This window comes from Amia ocellicauda, chromosome 17 (assembly GCF_036373705.1).
Source record: "Amia ocellicauda isolate fAmiCal2 chromosome 17, fAmiCal2.hap1, whole genome shotgun sequence".
Taxonomy (NCBI): domain Eukaryota; kingdom Metazoa; phylum Chordata; class Actinopteri; order Amiiformes; family Amiidae; genus Amia; species Amia ocellicauda.
In genome coordinates, this window is record NC_089866.1 from 9,818,604 (window position 1) to 9,833,102 (window position 14,499).

Sequence of the window (14,499 nt, forward strand, 5' to 3'; positions counted from 1 at the left end):
CATCTGAAAAAAGGAAAAAGCATAATGGCCTGGTCACAAATAGACCAGAAAATGCACGCTGTTCAAGGAATATTAAACGATAGTGGGGAGGGAGAGGAGCACAGAAGAGCAGACCGGAGTGGAGGAAAGGAGGAGAAATATGGAAATCTCTCACAAGAAACAGGATGCACGGCTTAAAAAAATAACGTTACTACTTCCAAGGAGCACTCAATGAAAATCCAGAAGACCAAATGGAAGGGACACAAGATCTTTCTGAACAAAATTGCTCAGTGTTTAATTATAAAAAAACATCAAACAGCAAGACCTGACGTGAGACTTTGGAGGGGAAATCCCGGAGGTCATCATTTGAAGAAAGACTTTGTGTGCCTTACATTTGTTGTTCTGGATTAAATCTGCCTCAGGGACAGATGATTCATGTTGGAGTAGATATGCATGGTGATTGCAAGGTGCTGATTAACTGCTGTCTGTGATTTATTTTAGATCAGGGGCACTCAATTACAAACAATCCAAGTGTTGATTGCAATTACTCAAACTCATAGAAAAAATTATTCAATGTCTTAATGAATCTCCATGAAAAGTAATTCCCCCCCACCCCCCATTCATGATATGTTTCTAGCACTTTGTTACCAAGACAATCATAAAAGTGCCAGGTTTAATTTTTGCACATAGACATTCCAGTGTGGAAAGTGAGAAGTTATACCATTTATTATTATTATTATTATTATTATTATTATTATTATTATTATTATTATTATTATTATTATTATTATTATGACCAAATATCTGAAGTGTGATTTTGCACACTTTATATCACCCTGAATTTCAGAAAGGAGGCACATTCATTCCACAGACATTAAGAGCTGACAAGTAGCAGCCCACAGAAAGCAAAATGAGAATCCATCAGGCACCATGAAATTGGAACCAGGTTTGACAAGCCCAGAGATTACGAGGGCCCCACACAGTTTCAGAAGGAAATTATTTCAAATTTTTCTGCACCTGGTGGTGTTGCAGAGGAAATTAGTTTTTCTCCCTCAAGGACTTCAGGGTTCAAAAGCACTGAAGAAATATCACGTTCTTCAACAGCAGTCTGCAAAGGGTCAGCAATTGAAGGCCATCAGAATCTTGAAACTCTGAAGCATTTAAGCTTTTTCTCTTTGCCCTCGTGAAAAGCACTGGCCTTAAAACAGATCTCACAGTTTACAAGTCTAAACTACAGGACAATTGTATTAATTTTCCTGTCCACAAAGTGGAATACGCATTTTTTTCTGCTTGTTGTTATTATTTGGTTATTATTTGGCCCTTCACTGTGGTGACTCAACACAACCTGTGCAGCAAAAGGAAAAGGAGACAGTCCTCTTTGACTGAAAGAACAGGGACAGCAAAGGCAAATAAAACAGCAGCTTGCTAAACTGAATTATGGAAATATCTGACATGCATAAAATATCAATAAAACAAGGAATTTAAATCTACAGGCCGTTAGTTCACCAAATTAGCTCTGTATATGGGTCCACAGGTTGAAGAGCCAAGCTAACAATAGGTTAATAAAATAAATGCTGCAGAACAGAAGTTAGGTGAAATGCAGGGAAATTATTGGCAACTTCCAGGTGAAAACACACCTCAACTAATCTTGGAGGGAAAGGCCTAACATGCAAATGGACAGGCACGCACTGACAAGGCACAAAGACTTAACTTAAGAGACAGAGGAGGGGAAAGAAGGGATTCATGCAAAGGAGACACTGTATACAGCAGTGTATCATATCATGCACAGGGGTGGAGAACACGTGCACAATTTCAAGGTCTGGGACATTTAATTCCACTCAACCTCTTCAGAAACACAGGCAAGAGGTTGTACAGCAAACTATAGAATTTAATGGGAATTCCACAGTCCACCTTAGTCTGTAGTGTATCTGTGCTCTCCAACTGGCATGCAATGACTTGAATGGGGAGATTGATATAAGAAAGGCAATTACATGGAAGCATTAGGACTATACAGTGAACATGTATGGGCAAAGCAAAAAGTACAAGCAGGTGTGATTAATCTTCCTGTCTCAAGGATGCCATTCTCATAACAATAATACAGTAAATTATCTCCCAATACCAAATAATACCAAAATGAGCCTCCTTTTCATCTTACTTGGCTTTTCATGATGCTGCAATCAGCTTCTCCCTGTTTGTAAGACAATGTGGTTCACATGCCAGTACCTGGCAACTTTTTTTACGTAAGCTCATTGTAAAGCCTAAAGGAGATCAAACCACATTCAATGCTCAAAAATAACTTTTATTCAGTAATGCTACAGCTATTAATCAGCTATTATCAGCTATTACCTGAACACTAACACAGTTTGCTGTCACATTTCTTAGTTCTTCACTTAGCTCAAGTGGTCCTACAATGTGACTGTAAATTAATACCACAGGCGTGAAGGAAACAATGATGGGAGAGTCTTGAGAAACTTACAATGGATCACAATTAAAAAAATAATCAATGAAATATAACAAAAAGCCTGATCTCCTGGGCTGCTCAGCACGCTTGCAATTATGCACTTTATTAGACTGCTTCATTATACTCCTACGTACGTCTGTATTTGTAGTACTTCTTTCCTTTTACTGCAGCTTTTGATATGCCTCCCCTTCCCTTTAGCACAAATCTAGGACTTAACTGTGTCTGCACGTGTGAGCTCAGTGTACTAGGATGTATACTTACTGTATTTTGTACTGATAATATCACTTTTGTAAGGCTTTAAAATGTTTCTCATGTCAACTGTAAGTTGCCCTGGATAAGGGCTTCTGCTAATAAATAAATAATAATATATGATACAAAATAATAATAATGATAATTAAATCCACTCAAACCTGTGATAAATGCACAAGACTTGCAGTATTACCCATAACCCACCTTCACAAGGTTCTGCAGATGTGTGGGGGAAAAAACACAAATCAAGCACAGGAAACTCTGCATCAGCAATCACATGACCTCCGAATTCGGGAGTCAAACCTTTGTGAGAAATTTCACCACAAAATCATTCCAAGCCTATACCTCTCCAAAAGCACAGTATGTTTTCTGACACACGCTTCCTGGTCATTTTGTTCTCCTGCATGCGAGATCACATGATCCCCAAAAGAGTTTGTGTGTCACTGGACTCAAGAAAATGTCCAGAACAGGAACTTTACACTTAGACATTCATTGCTGTGCATGGCAACACACACACTGAAGTGACCCCTGAGGGCAGTCTAGTGTGAGGTGAGAAAGGGCATTTTTAAAAGACAGAGCAATCACCAGGCTGTCAGTTAATCAATTGACGAGCTCCTGGAGCATTCACATCCCACATTGACAGACATGGCATACAAAGCAGAGAAGTCCTGCAGCAAAGTATAACAGCAAACAGATACAGCTTCTATCTAGATGGCGTTTGGATATAAGCAGATTGCAGGTGTCACTCTGTGGAAGGTGTTTAACAACAGTTTGGAGGTTTTACTTCAGACAGATCTGCAGAAATCAAAACCTGGGTATGACAGTGTGGCATTATTGGCTGGACAGTGAAATGCTTTAAGAAAAACGTACACAAGAAACTATTCCAGCAAAAGAAGCAAACTGATTTATAAATACTACTGCGCCATTTTAATTGGCAGTGAGGATCAATAACCAGTGAGAGAAAGAGAGAGACTCAGTACAGTCTCGCACCTTCACAGGTCTGTTTTCCAGGAGGCGCACGTCTATGCTGCTGTATCACTAGACCTGAATGAATGACTTGCATGATATGAATCTGCAGTTTTACCTAGTATCTAATACATACCAATATATGTGTGATATCGTCGGGACTGTAAATAAGTATTTTAAACTCTTATTTTCAACAAGTGACCCTTTGCACTCCCACAAACTATGGTGTCAGTTCGTGCTGGGGTGCAATGTTATGCGCAGTTTAACGGTTTGTATTTACATGCAATACTGTGTATGTTCTCCGACATGCTTACTCCATCATGTCGTGTGTAGTCTCTTTAGGCGTTATTATTTGTTTACCCCTCTTGCAATTGCATTTCACTTACTCTCAAAATCGGATCTTGGCGCGCCGCCTATTGGACAAATGAAATATAACAATAAATTCAAACTAAATTATAATTCTGACCACTTTGAAATTGTGAGTCGTATGTTGAAAGTAAAACAAACAATCAAACAAAAAACACAGTAAATAACATTCGTGTTAAACATATTTAGTAGTTATAATGAATGCTTTCGAAATGCATAGATTATTCACGGAGGGGCTGTGATGCAGGTGTAAAGCATTAGAGATAATCAAGGCTGGTCGAAACGTATTGGTTGACGCGGAAACATTGCAAACCCTGACGCAGGTATAAAGACTATGGAGGAGGGGTTTCGTTAGATGCTAACTTAACCAAGCAGTGATCTGCGGCAGGAAGATCAGGCTTGGTTTTGAAGCACTGCTTACGGCTTCATCATGAAGTAAGACTCGCGGTTTCTCATGGCTATGTTCTGTTCTGTAGATCCCTGATTGACCTTGCTGCAACTTTTGTCTTTTCAGGTGTGCCTTGTTCATATTCTCCATTATGACCATCTTTCACTGGATGGATGTGGGTGTATTTGCTGCAATACCAACAGGTACCATCTATATTATGATTGATGTATTGATCGTATGCATTTGTTTAAATGTGTGGTGCACCTTTCAATTTCTCTTTAGCGCCTCCATCTCGGGTTGTACCAAAAGCTGGCCATTCACACTGCTTTAAAGACTACATGGAGGTATTTTGAAATCATTGTTATTGAGTTGCTCCTGTAACATTCAACCCTGTAATTCAACTTATTATTTTCTTGTCAGATGTCCATTTCCCAAGGCTTTTCGGAGTTTGATGTAAGTGTGCCATTTCTTGATGCATTTGCACTTCAAAATGCTTGAACTTGATTGTGTATTCTTAGTGTACTGTTGTCTGCCAGGCTGTCAATACCTTGGATATGTGGACTTTGGATGTGCAAGGTCCTCCCCAGACAATATCCATGCCTTACAGTAAAGCCAAACTGTGTGGCTATAACCTGAGGATTGTGGAGGATGACCTGATGATCAGAGTTAACTACACTGCAAAGGGGCTTCAGATGTTTGCAGTAAGTCTATGCACAAATCTATGTGGTGGTTATTCTCTGTATAGGGTGTGTGGTATAATCTCTCCTCCCTGTACACCAGAGACCCAGGATCAACAAGACCCTCTACATTGCAGACCTGCTATTGAAATCTCAACGTGGCTATATTAAGGTTAAGATCTATGCGCTGATGCTGTGTTTGCCAGGTGAGGAATCAACAGTTGCTTGATAAGGAAGGACACTTGCATTGTAGGAAAACGTCTAAAACGTCTTCCTTGTGCCCACTCCAGATCCAGTGATCTGCAATGGCACAGATGTCAACCTGGAAATCCCCTCTTTTGCTGGCACGTTCCTCCGTATGGAAGCTGAGGGACAGACCTACCTCCCCTCCCGTCCATCGACTGCAGTCTACATCCAGCGTCTGTGGGACACCCTGCGTGTCACCGTCCCACTCTCCAGTCCCCTGGTGCAAAGGAAGGTGAGTTTAAAAGTTGGGGGAGGGAAGAAATTAGTCCTTCCCCCTAGCTTTCTGTCCTGCGGGCAGCCCTTCAATCCTGAGGCAGGGGTCAACTGCAGCTAGCTGCAGAGCTGGTTTTGTAGGTTTCTTTAATTTCCTTATGACTACAGTAGTCCTCTCGGAAGAGGACTGCTGTATAGAATTTGCCTGCTGTTCCCATCTTGACTGAGGAATAACCAAATTGGTTGAATTGATTTTGTCAAGTGGCCTGGGTGGCTTCCCCAGCGTTAACCTGCTGTTTCTTGGTTCAGGACTGCATGATTGATGGCAAAGGCAAGGGCTGGAAGAATTTCTTGCCAGAGACTCAACTCACTTTCAAAGTGAGGCGAGAGGAGGCCACTATGGTGTTTTGGCCTGCCTGCCCATGCAAGAGCAGAGGCCTCGGTTCTAGAGGTAAGTCCCTAGGGAGTGATCAACTGGGAGAGGGAATACATCGCATCAGTCTCGTACAAGGCTTCTAGGACCATTGTGGGTATTGTAACCTTTAATTCTATTTACTTGACCGCTCCCCTGTGTGGAGACTAAGTGGACAATTTTCTACAGGGACACCAGAGATTGCCAATGATGTTCCTGCCTGCATACCTGCCCTCACCCCTTCCAATTCACTTCGGTTTGACATGCCGCGGAACAGTGGATCCATCCTGAAGGTAATGCATTATAATCCAGATTGGGGAAAAAAAAAAAAAAAAAAAATGCACCCCCACCCTCCCCTCAATCTCTTAATGTTTCCTTTCTGTAGTTGGTGGATGGCCATATCCTCCATGAAAGTGATTGCTTTTCCTTCAAGAGAATCCTACTTGGAACCATGTATCTAGTATATCTCATGGTCCAGTTGTGAGACTTTAACTACAAGGGAGCAGGAGCCCGGGTCTCTGTAGCAATGGAAGTCTTGAGGCCAAGATGTTCACCTTTGCCTCGGAAGGGCACCTGCTGACTGACCCGGTATGCTATAAAGCAGGCTACCAAGCTTGCAGCAGTGTATTGTGGGAGCAACTCCATGACTCCTACTTCCATTTAGCATTTTGATCTGTGACTCCAGAACACCAGACTCTGGCTTTTGGGCCAGCTGCTGAGGAGAAGACGAGGTGAGGCTGCCTGATGAAAGATGGTAGTGCTCTGGCCTTCTCATGGCAGGTACTGACCCATCTCTCCCTGTAGGCCTATGCAAGGGCTTGGTCCCACACCATTGTGCAATGTTGCCAGGCTCTGGAAGTGCCCCAGATGATCCCCACTAGGCTGGTAAGAATGCCATTTTATACATTTCAAGGTAGAAATAAACTGCAGTAGAACATCTCTTCTCATAATTCAGTGATTCTCAACCCTGGTCCTGGAGGACTGTTTAATTCAATTTCCTGAATGAGAGCCATTTTGTTTTAGTTTATAGAATGGCCTTATCTAGAAACCAACTTTTTATCAGTTACGCAACTTAGTCAAATTTCTTCAATCATGTACTTAAGCAGGGTAGGGGGTACTCCAGGAACAGAGTTGAGAACCCTTGCCATAAAGGGTGCATTTCTTGAAGCTGGTCTTGTGCTTCTTGCTAGGCTTGGAAACCTGTCCCCTGGTTGGTCTGGAATCTACCTGACCTGATGACTCGAGTGCCGTTTCTGCTGCTGCATGTCTTCACACTTGTGCTGGATACAACAATAAATGCTCCTGTTGCAAACTTCTATTTGACTAATTTTAATCTGAAAGACTGGTCCACAAAAGCTTCTAACTGTACTCATCCTGGCTGACTCTGTATAGTTAAAGACCCTGTTGCATAAAACTCATTCTGTATTAAATGTAGCACTTTCTCCTTTTAGTGTATTGACTTCACACTCAAGGTGTTTCTGTGCAACACTACGGTGGAAAAGTGGTTGGGGGAGAGATTGCTTTAAGGTTTTCCCTTAACTCCAGCCCCAGTCTCCATGAACTACTAATCAAAGACCCCCTCTGGTGTTCTGGATTGGGGCTGTCCAGGCCAATACTCTTCCCACCAATGCTGGCTGCAAGTTGTTTGGGTTACGAGGGAGAGAGAATTGGACAGACTTAACATGTTCTTTGAAACTATTCAGTTTCAAGGATGGTGTAGGTCTGACCTAAGCATTGCATAGAGTGACACAACTTACACATTATACAGTAAGTGGTTTTATACCTTTAACATAACTGAAATTCTCCCCAATGGATTTATATCTGCATCATTCATGCTATGGGTGCGGAGGCATACTCAGGTGGACCAACAGGATATGGAAGTTAAGGTAGCATTTGAAGAAATTTGACTGTCTTAGACCATGCATCTTGAGAAAGGGATAGACCCACCACAGTATCACGCAGAGATTATGCTGCTTCTCTGGCTCCAGCAGATGGCAACAAGCTCCTTAGTAATAGGCAAATATTATAGTAACAAGTAATGTCACGAGCAGACTGTTCTGCAGTAGCTTCATCTAGCAAGGCAGAGAAGCATACTGGTGAAGACTCTCCCATTTTTATTAAATTGATAACAAATGTAGGATTGAGATTTCAGTTAAACACTTCTGCTTCATCAGATCTTGCATGCCAATTTTCCCAACATTGTATTCAGTATGAGCATTGTCCATTAGAGCTGGGAAACTAAGAACTGTTAGCTGTATTGCATGTTTTGTTTTTTGGTAGGGAGTGTAAATCAATTGAAGTAGGTTGCAAAGTTAAGCACTGGAAACTAGCCTGAACAGGATAGAAGCAGATCATGGTGAGAGTGGCCCTTCTTAGGGCAGGATAACTTTGTACAAGCAGCTGTATTGTATCCTGGAAACGAGTTCAGAATCAAACATCTTGTACAGCAGGTTTAATCCGCACAGTTGAAGAAATAGACCACTGGACACTGTAAGCACAGTGGACCTAAAGTGTAGGCTTTATACTGGTTTCACCATTTAATTTCCACAGAAGTGTAGCTTCAACCTCTGCATTAGTGCCAACCTAGCCCTTGTGGCTGGACAGGAGGTTGTCATTTTATGTCTACTTATCACACACACAACAAAATCAAAGGCTTAAAGAAAGATTTTATTGGCACAAACTTCTAGATTTTCACATGGAAACAAAAGACCCCAAGCTTCACATGATACAAGGCTGCAAATCCCTCCTCGTCCCAGTCAAGCCAATCTGCTCAGAGAGGAAAAAGATTTACCCTGCTTAAGGTTAAGGACGGAAGACTGGACTGGACTTCTACAGCTCTTCAAAAGGGTCTTACCCATCTTTAGTTCTGTCCACCACTGAGAATGGACCTGGCAAGCTGGCTACCACCACATCATGTACAAGGGCATAAGATTCAATACCTGAGAAGCAGAGGAAGGAGAAATCTGTATTTCACACCCAAAAACAAGCACCAGGCTCCAGGTCTGAACCATTACCTCGTCTTCTCTTGACAGAGACCCCACTTCGGCAGGTCTTTGCACACACTTCTACATCAGGTTGGTGGAGGTCACAGATCAAGGCACTGCAGTGAAAGTAGATCTGCAAAAGGTAGAGAAAACCAAAATGAGGTCTCTACCCATTCTCAGTACCCCCCCCCCCCCAAAATACTGCATTGGAGGACTCACAGAGTTGGTCAGCCAGAGTCCTTTAGAGATGAATGTGAACATCTTGACCTCAAACCTCTTGTAGTGTGTGGGGAACTGCAGCATCGCAGATTGAAGTGTGGGGTGAAACACAGTCATGTCATTGTCCCCATCATATTCACAACTACAAGGGAAGGACAAATTAAAAGTGCTTGAAGAGATGTGGAAATCAATCAGTTTATAGAAATGGCTGCCCTCCACCACAGTTGGAAGCCCCTTACCCATTCACAATGATGTCCCAGCGAGGCACAGAGTCAGGGCCAGAGGAGCCAGTTGCCCAGCAGTCAGCCAAAGCCAGCTTGATATTGGGGTCCCGTCTGTTCAGCACCTGCACCTCAAGGTACACCAGCTCCCTCAGATATTTCACCACAGGGTAGTCCTGGATTCCATAGGGACGTCTGTACTGCACATCTAGAACAGCAAGAGGAAGCTTAGAGAATACAATCCATGCAGAATTCAATTTTACAGATGTCCAGCAAGTTTACCTGGGTAAGCAAGGAGGATCACAGCAATATTCCCTTCTCCTTTAGCAGACACAGGTGGGGCCAGGGTGTTCACATAGATATTCAGTAATGGATCATCACTTGCACCATAGTAGCATCGGAGGGTCAGTCTGGAAGAGTTGGCGGCAAAAAAAGTCTCAAGAGGAGGAATTGAATGCTGCACATCTAGCTAGCACCCCAGGTTGAAGTTCACACCATGAAGCACCCAGAGCCTGAAGAAAGGCGGACAACAGGATTACTGCTCCCATTAGAAAAAAAAAAAAAAAAAAAAGTAACACTTGCCCTTACTTGAACACACTGTCCCTTGTGATTGGGTTCAAGTCCCTCAACATTGACCAGATCTCATTTTCATAGACCAGTTTCCCATGCACCATCTGAAAGCAGGGAAATGCAGTTCTGTAACCAGGAAGAACTCTGGATTTTGAAGGAGCTTTACTGCTCGAAGAGATCACCTTCAGGGTTGTGCCACAGCCAAAGAGTGGGATGTTGTATGCCAGACTGTATGAAGAGGCAATGGTGGGCTTGCAGGATGGATCCCTCAGTCTCACCGTGGACAAGTTCAGTGGAGGCACAGTGAGGGTGCTGAGGACCTCAAAAGTCATCATACCATCTTCACAAAGCACCACTAGAGCAGAAAAGTGAAAGTCCAGTTTAAGTTAACGCTCACTGCAAAGCATCACCTATACCCATCCAGTTAACAAAAGTAATCTTACGCTTTACAGAGGGAGTACAGGGACATGTAGCATTGAGATCTGTAGTGGCTAGAGCTCCTTCCATGTCAAAATAAAGTTTAGCATCTGGCAAGTAAGACTGGCTGCCCGTTTGGTCTGGGTTACAGGCCTACAAAAGACAACAGCAAGATCAGCAGAGTATGGACAGGTGGTACACAAGATTGTGGACCTGCATTTAAACAAATACTTACCCTTGTTCTAACTGAAGGATGGCCCTTTGAAACCAAAATCCTTAAGGAGCCTTGAGTAGTGATGGAGATCCCAGGGCTGCTTATAAAGGGATAGTACTGTGTGGTGTCCAGGACCAGTTTAATAAAAGTGCCTGGGAATTCAGGGGCCAATATCTGAATGCTGGCTGCATCACAGGACACTGCAGCTACAGAGGAGAGAGTGGGGAAATTCAGGGACTGCAAGCTGGGGAGAATCCAAGGATTAAATAGTACTAAACGCCAAATCCAGTGACTCACCAGATATACAGATCATGTAAACACCGATGTTGATTTTTGCATTGCCAGCATCATAATGCAGGGTGAGATTTGCAAGATGGACCTTCCCATCCTTAGTTTAGAAAAAGGGATCAGTGTGCAGATCAGGGGGGGGGCGAGAAAGTACCCAAGACAAGTTAATGGAAGTTTGCCTACCACAAACATCTTGACCCCTTCAGCAGAGAAGGAAGCCCCAATCATCATAAAGCCCTCAGCATTAGAGAATGAATATCCCTTCTGGGTACCCTCTGCCAAAGTCATGGGCTGTCCTCCATCAATAGAGACCATCCACATCAATCCAGAAGACTGAAGGAGAGAGGGTGGTCAGTGAGAAAGGAGTAATAGGCCTGTGCAACTTCAAGAGTGGTTTACATACCTCTTCAAAGTTAAAGTCAGGAATAGTCTGCAGAACTGGTATCTGACAAAGGGGGTGGAGAAATGGACAGTTCACAAGTGAATATGGGCCATTTTCTTAAAGGCCTTTACAAAAGAATTGTAACCAGCTCTGTACAATTGGCAATTATTTTCTGCTCAAACCTCAACTGCACACCATATGGATTGAATCACTTTCTGCACTTCATCTCTTCCAAAATGCATGCAGTTAACCATAGACCACCCCCCAAAATAAATTCACCAACATGCATTGTGCCAGAAACTAATCCTAGATAGTTTACCTCCATGCCAGTCTCATTGCACATAGTGTCTCCTACTTGCATTGCAGAGCTGAAGTCCAACTGGGGCTGTCAAGAGAACAAAGAATCTGAGAAGGCCTGTGAGCAACAGGGGTATAATAAAAATCAAGGGCTCAGTTCCAAGATTGATTGCAAGTGTAGTCTGAATTAGGGGACTCATCCCAATTAACTTTAGTGAAATCAGCCATTTAAGAAAGGAATTAACAACCCCTCACCTCAGACTTGTCTTCAGTACATGGATTAGATCCTGCCTTCATCCCAAATCCATTATCCGATTTGGGCTGCTCACACACCATGCTGTAGCTTCGGTTCACACGCTCCCCCTCAGAGAGGAAGGACAGCTGCACATCCAGGAAGAAGCTTCCATTCTGAAGCACAGGGAGCAGGGTTTATCAGGCCCCACCAGATACTCTGGCCTGGGCTCACACGGGGAACAACCCTCCCACCACATACCTCCTTGCGTACTCCACAGGCCTCATAGAGAGCATACAGCAAGAACTCCTCATCTTCCTCTTTCACAGAGTAGTGGCACTTCTCTGCATAGTCTTGGTCAATGATGTGGGTTCCATTATCTAAGAGGAGTGTCAGATGTTCGTTACATTGGAAACAGACCACCATACAGGTGCCACTTTTATACGCTTTTTTTTTTTATAACAGTATTAGCAGGCCTACCAAACACAAGCAATTCATAACTCCCTTTTGCATCAGAAGGCAGCTGTAAAGTCATCCCTTTACTCCCACAGGACACAGTGCCTGTATAAAAATAAAGTTTAAAAATAAGTACCTGCCCACAAAGAACAGTCGCTGTGGATAAGTGAACTTTGTTACCTTCATGGGATTTCACGCACAAAGCTCCACTGACCAACCCGAAGAACACCAACAGACACATATTAGACGAAGAACACCTGAGTAAAATGCAGTTAGTAACGTTTGTCGTACTGGCTCACAATAATAAAATAAAAATAAATAAAATAGCAAATGCCCTCATACGTACCACATGTTAGTATAAAGAAGGGACTGCGAGGATATTAAACTAAACGGGAGTGGCGGGGGGTTGGGGAAGGGGGGAAAAATATTGCTTGGTCGGGAACAACTAAACAGGGTTGTGGGCTTGTCTTATATAGCGCTACTCCCGCAGCTGCTGACTATTGACTAATTATCACATGTAACAAGGTGGATCTGATTAACTGCGCGTCACTGGTTATCTCAGTTCAAATCAGGGAGAAAATAACATTGTGCTCCCTCCCCAAATATCTTTAAACCACTTTTAAAAAGCAATCTGTTTCCTGTGGTTTTTGAAACTTTCGTTTTGTATGCAATTCTAGGTGTTTCATTTTTTGTTTTGTAATGCTGTTCTTGAGGTTTGTGCGGAATGGATTTATTTTTTCGTGAGGCGCTTTGTGATTCTCAAAAGGCACTATATAAAAATCAAGAAATCGTTCAAATTAATGTTTGCCCAATATGGGAAAACGTGCAGATTATTTAGAATTACCTTGTGCCGATACTTTAATTAATTGAAGTAATTAAACGGTGAAACTGTTGGATATAACTGGGAAATTGTAATGGGAGCATTGCATGGAAGGAATCAAGGTATAGGTGCCAATAATATCAACTTAATTTGATATTAGTTTATTTACTGCCGCTTCATATTGCAAATTAAGTCAAGTAACAGTAGCTTTATATACCAGTTTACCTGGATCATGATTGTATTTTTTTAAATTTGGGTATTATTTCATTAAATTATGAGCATCTTGCGTAAAAAGGGTATCGTTCGTGATGATTGGTATTTATTGAATTAACAACATCAAACAACCTACCCTCCCTCATTGAATTGCAGTGTAATGTATATGCCGAATCTGGCAATCAGAAACCGATCAATGCAGAGCCGCCCAAAATAAAGGTGTAAATTAAGCTGAATAGTGTATATGTATGGAGTCTTTGCGCTACAGGGATGACATTAAAATAGCAATTCAAAGGTTTAAGGAGTATACATTGGGAAGAGAGTACAGAGACTTGTTATATACGTTTTTTTCTTTTAAACTATGAATGGGTCAAAGTATTCTAGATTAACCAGAGGATTTAGCAGAACTAAAGACCGAAAAACAATGTCAATTGTGATGTGGTTTCCTTCCATATACAGTGTGTTGCAAAAGTATACAGACCACGGACTAATTTTCTCATATTACCGAATTACAAATAGTACATTGCAATTTCATTGTTTGACATTTTAGTTTAAAACACTGAAACGGAAAATCAATGCTTCTAAGGTGACATTCGTTTTATGTAGGGAAATATCCATAAGCATTTTAAAAATGAAATGTTGTTTGCATAAGTATTTAACCCCCACAAATTCATATTTGGTCCCCCTTTCACTGCAATTCGTGATGTTAGGCTTGTGCTTGTGCTTGTGAACTGCAATTTTCAAATAGTTCCAGATTCTCAATAGGACTGAGATCAGTACTTTGACTGGGCAACTGTATGACATTCACAGTTTGCTTCTTGATCAACTTCAGTTTTTCTTTGGCCTTGTGCTTGGGCTCATTGTACTGCTGAAAAGGTGCAAGTCTGCTTTTAAAAAAAAAAAAAAAAAAGCAGGTTCTCTTGCAGTATTCCCCTGTATTTTGCACCATCCATTCTTCCTTCAAATTAAGATGCCAAGTCCCTACTGATGAGAAGCATCCCCAAAGCAGAACGCTGCCACCACCATAACACACGGTAGGGATAGGGCGTCTTGAGGCATGGGCAGTACTAGGTTTGCACCACACATTGAGCTTTAGCAAAAAATATCCTCATTAAGGCAACTGCTTTCAGTGTAAGCAGAGCTTCCAAAGCACAGGGGTTGAATACTTAAAACACACATCTCTCCTCCCCCCCCAAAAAATATATTTCCCCAAACATAAAGCCAATGGC

At 42.2% G+C, this 14,499-nt stretch overlaps 2 protein-coding genes across 3 annotated transcripts; one reads left to right on the forward strand and one right to left on the reverse strand.

The window, feature by feature from the left end:
- Window positions 1-4,371: 4,371 nt before the first annotated feature.
- LOC136712601 (zona pellucida sperm-binding protein 2) lies at window positions 4,372-7,273 on the forward strand. 2 transcript variants are annotated; one of them, XM_066689267.1, is made up of 13 exons: window positions 4,372-4,456; window positions 4,536-4,612; window positions 4,692-4,753; window positions 4,830-4,862; window positions 4,946-5,110; window positions 5,190-5,292; window positions 5,377-5,564; window positions 5,855-5,996; window positions 6,147-6,250; window positions 6,343-6,545; window positions 6,643-6,688; window positions 6,762-6,842; window positions 7,148-7,273. In XM_066689267.1, exons 1-10 carry the CDS (start codon window positions 4,452-4,454, stop codon window positions 6,439-6,441), a joined length of 978 nt encoding a protein of 325 aa, XP_066545364.1. In that variant the 5' UTR covers window positions 4,372-4,451; the 3' UTR covers window positions 6,442-6,545; window positions 6,643-6,688; window positions 6,762-6,842; window positions 7,148-7,273. The 2 variants fall into 2 exon arrangements, with proteins under 2 accessions (XP_066545364.1, XP_066545362.1); XM_066689265.1 differs by having other exon boundaries at window positions 6,343-6,688.
- A 1,333-nt stretch (window positions 7,274-8,606) lies between these two features.
- Window positions 8,607-12,669, reverse strand: LOC136712519 (zona pellucida sperm-binding protein 2). Its single transcript, XM_066689154.1, has 19 exons — window positions 12,584-12,669; window positions 12,418-12,494; window positions 12,262-12,342; window positions 12,043-12,161; window positions 11,805-11,957; window positions 11,572-11,637; window positions 11,274-11,315; window positions 11,054-11,203; window positions 10,880-10,970; window positions 10,604-10,788; window positions 10,395-10,521; window positions 10,134-10,306; window positions 9,970-10,055; window positions 9,664-9,791; window positions 9,400-9,589; window positions 9,161-9,302; window positions 8,972-9,074; window positions 8,812-8,896; window positions 8,607-8,723 (listed from the first exon to the last, which is right to left on the reverse strand). Exons 1-19 carry the CDS (start codon window positions 12,586-12,588, stop codon window positions 8,714-8,716), a joined length of 2,013 nt encoding a protein of 670 aa, XP_066545251.1. The 5' UTR covers window positions 12,589-12,669; the 3' UTR covers window positions 8,607-8,713.
- Window positions 12,670-14,499: the final 1,830 nt, after the last annotated feature.

Coding starts and splice junctions, on each gene's coding strand:
- LOC136712601 (XM_066689265.1), top strand. Junction 5,111..5,189: donor AGGGGCTTCAGATGTTTGCA/GTAAGTCTATGC, acceptor CCTGTACACCAG/AGACCCAGGATCAACAAGAC. Junction 5,997..6,146: donor CAGAGGCCTCGGTTCTAGAG/GTAAGTCCCTAG, acceptor AATTTTCTACAG/GGACACCAGAGATTGCCAAT.
- LOC136712519 (XM_066689154.1), bottom strand. Junction 12,343..12,417: donor GTGCGTGAAATCCCATGAAG/GTAACAAAGTTC, acceptor ATTTTTATACAG/GCACTGTGTCCTGTGGGAGT. Junction 11,958..12,042: donor CCTGTGGAGTACGCAAGGAG/GTATGTGGTGGG, acceptor CCTGTGCTTCAG/AATGGAAGCTTCTTCCTGGA.